We start from the raw sequence: 8,084 nt of genomic DNA, 5'->3' as shown, positions 1-8,084 counted from the left end.
CTACTTGGGAGGCTGAGATCTGAGGATCTCAGTTCAAAGCCAGCGAAGGCAGGAAAGTCCTTGAGACTCATCTCCAATAACCTCCAGAAACCTGGAATTGGTGCTGTGGTTCAAGTGGTAGAGTGCTAGCCTTGAGCTGAAGAGCTGAGGGACAGCGCCCAGGCCCAGATGGTTCACACCTGTAATGCTAGCTATTCAGAAGGCTGAGAACTGAGGACTGAATTTCAAAGCCAGCCTGGGCAGTAAAGTCCCTGAGACTCTTATCTCCTATAAACGACTCAAAAAAGGAAGTAATGCTGTGGCTCAAGTGGTAAAGCACTAACCCTGAACAAAAGAAGCTTAGGGACACTACTCAGGCCCTGAGTTCAAGTCCCAGGACTAGCAAATAAAAAAAAATGAATAAATTCAATTAAATAAGGGCAAAGTGCTGGTGGCTCACACCTACTCAGGAGGCTGAGACCTGCAGATCACTGTTTGAAGCCAGCCCAAGCAGAATAGTCCATGGGATTCTTACCTCCAATTAACTACCCAAAAACCAGAAGTGGAGCTATGGCTCAAAGTGGTAGACCGATAGCAATGTGGATTTCCCTGCCTGGCCTGGCTTTGAACCCTGATTATCAGATCTCAGCCTCCTGAGTAGCTAAGATAACTGGCATGGGCTACCAATGCCCATATGCATGCTTGCTTGCTTACTTCCTTCCCTTTTTGGTGCCAACACTAGGGCTTGAACTCTGGGTGTTATGCTCTCATTCAGCTTTTTCACTAATGGTTCGCACTCAACCGTTTGAGCCATGCCTCTACTTCCAAGTTTTCCCTGACTAATTGAAGAGACCCTCAGGATTCCAACTGCAATTCTCAAATCTCAGGCTCCCTGGTAGCTAGAATTATAGGCATGAGCCACCTGCAGCCAGCATCAGTTTATTTTTGAAGGTCCAATATCTAAGAAAGGGCCCTGAATCCAGATTATAACATGATTGTCAGGTATATAACTCACTGGTACAGTGCTTGACTACCATGTGCAAAAAAGATCCTGGATTATATCCTGAGGAATTCAAAATAAAGAGGGATAGAAAATTCAGGTGATGAGGAAGATTTTTTTTTGGGGGGGTCCGGTTGTGGGGCCTGAACTATGGGCCTGGGCACTGTCCCTCAGCTCTTCACCTCAAGACTAGTGCTCTACCACTTGAGCCACAGTGCCACTTCTGGCTTTTTTCTTTTTGTTTATGTGGTGCTGAGGAAGCGAACCCAGGGCCTCATGCATGCAAGGCAAGGGTTCTACCACTGAGCCACCTTCCCAGCCCAATGAGGAAGATTTTTAATGTGCATGACCCTGGGTTATATCATCAGGAATTCAAAACTGAGAGGTGGGGCGTGGTTTAGATCATGAGGACTAAAAGCTAGAGCTGCACAGGCCATATGGGTCAAGAACAATAAAGTCCTCTCTGACAAATACATGTAAGCACAATTTAGTTCCTCCCCTTGCTACACAGGGACTAAAAAAAGGGAAAAGGAATAATTGGCCAGGTGCTGGTGGCTGGGGCCTATAATCCTAGTTACTCAAGAGGAGGCCAGCCCAGGTAAAAAAAAAAGTCTGTGTGATTTATCTCTAAATAAGCCAGAAGTGGAGCTGTGGCACTGGTGGTAGAGTGCTAGCCTTGAGCAAAGTAAAAAAAAAAAAAGGGAATAATCGTTGAAAAGGCTTGTATGATTATATGAAAATTAGGAGAGAGGGCTGGAGTTTAGATAAGTTATAGAGCTCCTGCCCAGTAAGTCTGAGCCTGAGTTTAAATCCTATTACTATACCAAATGTCATACAAAGAAAAAAGAAAAAAAAGGCAAAATCAACTCACCAGAATAAAGAGCTCACTATTTGTGATGTTAAGAAAGATGCAGTTAGCTCCCAGTGCTTTCTTGAACTCTTTATGGACATTTTCATTGGTGCAGCTGCAGGGAAGAGTAAAGTGATCTCAGAATGCAGTGAGAGGCTCAGGTAGAAAGAGTGGAAGCCAAGAAAATACGAGAGGAGGGACATTTAAATAACAGAGGCGGGAAATAAAGGGCCTGAAGGTACATCAGGCAACAAGGGTCCCATAGGGTCAAGGGAACAGAGGAGACTAAAAAGTTGGAGTGGGAGAAATAAGGACAAACATTAGTTCTGTTAAGAGTGTCTCCCAAAATGGGCGCTGGTGGCTTACGCCTGTAATCCTAGCTACATAGGTGGCTAAGATCTGAGGATCTCGGTTCAAAGCCAGCCCAGGCAGGAAAGGCTGTGAGACTCTTACCTCCAATAAACCACTCAGAAAACCAGAAGTGGCACTGTGGCTCTAGTGGTAGAGTGCTAGCCTTGAGCTGAAGAGCTCACGGACAGCACCCAGGCCCAGAGTTCAAGCCCCATGACCGACCAAAAAAAACAGGGTCTCCCATTCTCAACCTGCCCCCAACACTCACGCCTCTCTCAGATCTTCAGGCACAGCCATGGTAACCTTGAAGAAACTGCCTTTGGTTGCAAGGGGATTGGGATTAACTGGCCGAAGTCTCTCCAGTGTGACAATCTCATTGTAGGTGGCATCACAGGCAGCATATTCAATGACATAGAACTGGTAGAAAAAAAAGAAGTGTGGATGACCTGAGCATCTATCTCCAATCTTTCCCTCCAAAGATCTTCAGTCACTCACATCTCCCTTCATCATCCGCACTCGGGCCAGCCACCAGCCACAAGGTTCCTGTTCATTGGCTCGAGAATAAACCTACAGAGAAGGTAGGAATAAGAGACATTAAAGACGACCCTAAAACAGCAAAAATTGAAAAAAGAAAAAATTCAAATACACTTAGGCTGGGCGCCAATGGCTCATGCTTGTAATCCTAGCTACTCAGGAGGCTGAGACCTGAGGATCATGGTTTGAAGTCAGCCAGGGCAGAAAAGTCCCTGAAACTCTTATCTCCAATAAACTACTCAAAAGAGCTCGAAGTGGTGCCGTGACTCAAGTGGTAGAGCACTTGCCTTGAACAAAAGAATCTCAGGGACAGTGTCCAGGCCCAGAGCTCAAACCATAGTTCCAGCAAAATAAAAAGTAAAATACAGTTCAATCTTTTTTTTTTTTTTTTGTCTGTGGTGGCGCTTGAATTATGGGCCTGGGGCTGTCCCTGAGCTCTTCAGCTCAAGGCTAGACTCTACCACTTGAGCCACAGCACCACTTCCAGCTTTTTCTGTTTATGTGGTGCTGGGGAATTGAACCCAGGGCTTCCTGCATGGTAGGCAAGCACTCTGTCACTAAGCTACATTCCCATTCCCTCAAGGCCAACGTTTGACCACTTGCGCCACAGCTCCATTTCAGGCTTTTTGGTGGTTAGAGATCATGGCCTTTCCTGCCTGGGCTGGTTTTGAACCATGATGCTCACATCTCAGCCTCCTGAGTAACTAGATTACAGGTATGTTTACAATCTAAGCATCCAGCTTAAATCTTTTTTTTTTTTTTTGGTCAGTCCTGGGGCTTGAACTCTGGGCTTGGGCACTAGCCCTGCGCTCTTCAGCTCAAGGCCAGCACTCTACCACTGAGCCACAGCTCCACTTCCAGTTTTCTAGTGATTTATTGGAGATAAGAGTCTCTCGGACTTTTCTGCCCGGGCTGGCTTTGAACCGTGATTCTCAGATCTCAGCCTCCTCAGTAGCTAGGATTACAGGCGTTAGCCACTGGCACCCAGCTCTTAAATCTATTCTTAAACCAACAGTAAGGCAAACTAGAAGAAGCAGTTACTAACAACAACAAAGAAGTGATAAATTGGTGCACTTTACTTCTCCACAGGCTACATGGCTATGTGGTAACTCAGGAGAAGAAAAAACAGAAAACAACCAGAGAAGAGTGTAAGATACTAAGAAAAAAGTGATGTTTAGAATGGTTGACTTCCAGCCAAGTGTAATGGCACATGCCTGTAATCCCAGTGTTATGGTGGCAGATGGAGGATCTCATGTTCTAGGCCAAACTGGGCTATACAGTAAACCCTATTTCAAAAAACCCCAGGGCTGGGAAGGTGGCTCAGTGGTAGAATGCTTGCCTTCTATGTATGAGGCCCTGGGTTCGATTCCTCAGCACCACATAAGCAGAAAAAAAAGCTGGAAGTGGTACTGTGGTTCAAGTGGTAGAGCGCCAGCCTTGAGCTCAAGAGCTGAGGGACAGCACCCAGGCCCAGACTTCAGGCCCGATGACTAAAAAAAAAAGCTGGGCACAGTGGCTCATGCCTGAAATCCTAGTCAGGATGCTGAGATCTGAGGACTAAGGTTCAAAGCTAGCCAGGGCAGGAAAATCCACGAGACACTTATCTTCAATTAATTAATGAAAAGCCAAAAGTAGAGCTGTCGCTCAGAGTGGTAGAGTACAAGTCTTGAGCAAAAGAAGCTAAAGGATAGACCTAGGCCCAGAGTTCAAGCCCCAGGACCAGCACACAAACAAACAAACTTCCTAACCCATACCTCTACTTCATCTCCCTCTGAGATCTCCTTATTATAGTCAGTAGGAGGTGGTAGCCGGACATCCCCAAAAGGAATCTGTCTCTCACTCTGCCAGCTGTAAGAGAAGCAGTGATATGAAGGCTACTTAGATTGGTATAATTGCTCATTTGTTCAGGAAGGACTTAATTCAGCTGGGCAACTTCCACACTCCCATGTAAGTAGTCTAAGTACCAGCCCCTCCTCCATATTAGTGTCTTCCATCTCTTACTAGAATCTACCAAATACCCCCACCCTCACCAAAGTATTTATCCTTTCTTCTTCTGGTCCTTCAGGAGAGGAAAGTTACCCACCCAAACCCACAGCTTTCCCCCACCTTTACATGCCTCATAGGACTCAGCCGCCCCCTCTTCACTCTCCTTCTAGGACCTAGTATGCTGGATTCTCTATTCCCAAGGTCTTACTTGTTTTCAAAGAAGATGGTGACAGAGTCTTCATGGACATCCTTCACAAAGCCCTAGAATGGATTTTAAGAAAGTTAAAAACAAAACAAAACAAAATATAAAATAACATTTCATCGGGGCTGAGAAGTTGGCTCAGTGGTAGAGCACTAGCCTTGCATGCCTGAGGCCCTGGGTTCGAGTCCTCAGCACCACATAAGCAAAAAAGAAAAAACCAGGAAGTGGCGCTGTGACTCAAGTGGTAGAGCGCTAGACTTGAGCTGAAGAACTGAGGGATAGCGCGAGTTCAGGCCCCACAACCGGACCCCCCCAAAAAGGAAAAATAACATTTCATAATCATCTTAGCCAACAGAAACAAAGATATTGGAAATCCTTAAAGTAGTTTTAGGTGGGGAAACCAAGCAGTCTAAATAAAGACAGGCCAGTAAGGGTACACTATGATCATGGGTAATAAGAACAGTCAGATAAAGAAGGGGTCAGATGCGTGACTCAGTTGGTAGATGAGCCAAAAGCAGCAGGTACTGAGTTTTTTGAGACCTGGTTTCAGACCTTAAAAAAAGAGAAAGAAAGACAAACGATACTGGAAAGAGCTGGGACAAAATTCAGAAATAATATGGAATGGGAATTAAGTACAAGGGGGAAGTACCACATGCAACAGAACATCATGAAAACTGGTGGTCTATTCTGACTCCCACAGGGACTCCTGTGTACTGTTGTGCTGAGCAGCCTGCCAGAGTTCAATTAAAATACCAACAACATTCAGCAAAGCTAAGAATATCCCATGAGACTGTGAGAGGTTGTCCTGGAACACCTAGAGGACATCAGGATCTGCCAAGAAAGACAAGGGTCTAGGGTCCCTAAACCAGCAAGAGACCTGAGCACTTAGTGCCCCTAACAATGGATCCTTGGAAAATAACCCTGAGAAGTTGAAAACAATACATACAACTTACAAAAGAAAAAGAGGTTTTAAAAGATGTCAGATTCTTGAATGCTAGAAAGGTAATTGTTGAATTTCAAAGAATAAAATTGATAGGGGCTGGGAAGGTAGCTCAGTGGTAGAGTGCTTGCCTTGCATGCATGAGGCCCTGGGTTCAATTTCTCAGTATCACATAAGCAGAAAAAGCCAGAAGTGGTGCTGTGGCTCAAGTGGTAGAGCGCTAGCCTTGAGCTGAAGAGCTGAGGAACAGGCCCAGGCCCAGAGTTCAGAACCCACAATCTACCAAAAAAGAAAAAGAAAAGAAAATCTATAGAAGATCACAATCTTGAGATCATAGCAAGGTTAACGGAGATATGAAAAAGATGGGTCATCCATTTCTTTTCATCTTCACTAATGGTGCCTAAGTTTTGTGTTTAACCCTACATTCCCAATTTTCCTATTTTCTTTTTTTCCACAGAGATTGCTAATTCTGGTAAATTCAAATTCATTAATCCGCTTCTATTTGTACTGTTTTTCACTTCATATCTAATAAATCTCTCTAATACAAGGCTGTTTTCCTCCTACATTCTTCTAGAAGTTTCATAGATTTTTCGGTGTTGCATTTAAGTCTGTGATCATGTGTATGTGCACGCATGTTCCACAGGAACCCAGCTTGTCATCCATTTTGAGTTAAATATTCTATACAGTAAGCAGTACAGATCATAGATCTTTTTTCTTTTGGTTGGTCATAGGGCTTGAACTCAGAGCCTGGGCGCTGTCCCTCAGCTCTTCACCTCAAGGTGAGCGTTCTACCTCTTGAGCCACAGTGCCACTTCTGGTTTTCTGGAGGTTTACTGGAGATTAGACTCTCACAGACTTTCCTGCCTGGGCTGGCTTTGAACTGCAGTCCTCAGATCTCAGCCTCCTGAGTAGCTGGGATTACAGGTGTGATCCACTGGCATCCAGAACAAGTCCTTCTAAAATAAAATGTGGGACTAGGAATGTGGCTTAGTGGTATAGTACTTTCCTAGCATGCATAAAGCCCTGGACTCAATTTCTCAGTACCACATAAACAGAAAAAGACAGAAGTAGTGCCCAGACCCTGAGTTCAAGCCCCAGGACTGGCAAAAAATAAATAAATAAATAACCCATGGCTATACAGTTTCAGTACTATTTGTTGAAAAGACTCCTGCCTATAATCTTAGCTACTCAGGACTGAGACTGAGCCTGGAAGATAATCTCAGTTCCAAGAAAGCTGGGACAAAAAGTCAGGGAGACTCAATCTCAAATTAACCAGCAAAAATGCTGGAATGCAGCTTAAGGCCTAGAGTTTGAGCCCCTGCATCAAAGAAGAAAGAAAAAAATATAGAAAAGAAAAATAGTGCCCTTAGTCAGATGTCATGTTTTATGCCTCTAATCCCAAGGTTTTAAGCCAGAAGTGGAGGCAAATGACAGTAATCCCAGCTATGTGGGAGCCCTAGGCAGAAGATTACAGTCTGGGGCTAGCCTGAGCAAAAAAGATACTAAAAGAAATAAAAGAAGCTAAAATAAATTGTCTGTAGTAACACTTGGGAAGAACAAAAGCATGAGGCTGAGTACAAACCCCAGTACCACACATATACATGTATGCACGTGCGCACATGCACATGCACGCACACACACACGCGCACGCACGCACGCGCGCGCACACACACACACACAAACACACACACACACACACACACACACACACACACACACCCCTATCCTTTCTTTTTGAACTACCTTTCCATTTATATGAAAAAAAATTTAAGGGCTGGGAAGGTGGCTCAGTGGTTTGCCTTACATGCATGAGGCCCTGGGTTCAATTCCTCAGTACCACATAAGCAAAAAGAAAAAAGCTGGAAGTGGCACTGTGGCTCAAAGTGGTAGAGTGCTAGCCTTGAGCTGAAGAGCTGCGGGATAGCGCCCAGGCCCAGAGTTCAGGCCCCACAACCAGACCCCCCCCAAAAAAAAAAAATTTTTTTTAAAAAGGAAGCATGGCTCACAGAGTAGAACAAGCACCTACCTGGCAAACATGAAATCTTAAGTTTAATTACTTAATTTAAAAAATTGGGGGCGGGGGGCTGGGAAGTTGGTTCAGTGGTAGAGTACTTGCCTTGCATGCATGAGGCCCTGGGTTCAATTCCTCAGCACCACATAAACAGAAAAAGCCAGATGTGGCTCTTGGCTCAAGTGGCAGAGTGCTAGCCTTGAGCTGAAAAGCCGAGGGACAGCACCCAGG

General features: G+C 44.9%; 1 protein-coding gene across 1 annotated transcript in view; it reads right to left on the bottom strand.

Moving 5' to 3' along the window:
- Fxr2 (fragile X mental retardation, autosomal homolog 2) overlaps positions 1–4,989 on the bottom strand; it is a 15,999-nt gene extending 11,010 nt beyond the window's left edge. The window contains exons 1-5 of the mRNA XM_013013405.1: positions 4,909–4,989; positions 4,469–4,562; positions 2,676–2,747; positions 2,449–2,597; positions 1,851–1,944 (exon numbers count right to left, since the gene is read on the bottom strand). Of these exons, the coding sequence (XP_012868859.1) occupies positions 1,851–1,944; positions 2,449–2,597; positions 2,676–2,690 (258 nt within the window). The 5' untranslated portion in view covers positions 2,691–2,747; positions 4,469–4,562; positions 4,909–4,989. The remainder of the gene's footprint in view (positions 1–1,850; positions 1,945–2,448; positions 2,598–2,675; positions 2,748–4,468; positions 4,563–4,908) is intronic.
- Positions 4,990–8,084: the final 3,095 nt, after the last annotated feature.

Source organism: Dipodomys ordii, unplaced genomic scaffold (assembly GCF_000151885.1).
Source record: "Dipodomys ordii isolate 6190 unplaced genomic scaffold, Dord_2.0 Scaffold19, whole genome shotgun sequence".
Lineage (NCBI taxonomy): Eukaryota > Metazoa > Chordata > Mammalia > Rodentia > Heteromyidae > Dipodomys > Dipodomys ordii.
Note: the sequence above shows the minus strand (reverse complement) of the source record. Positions and strands in the feature narration are given on the sequence as shown.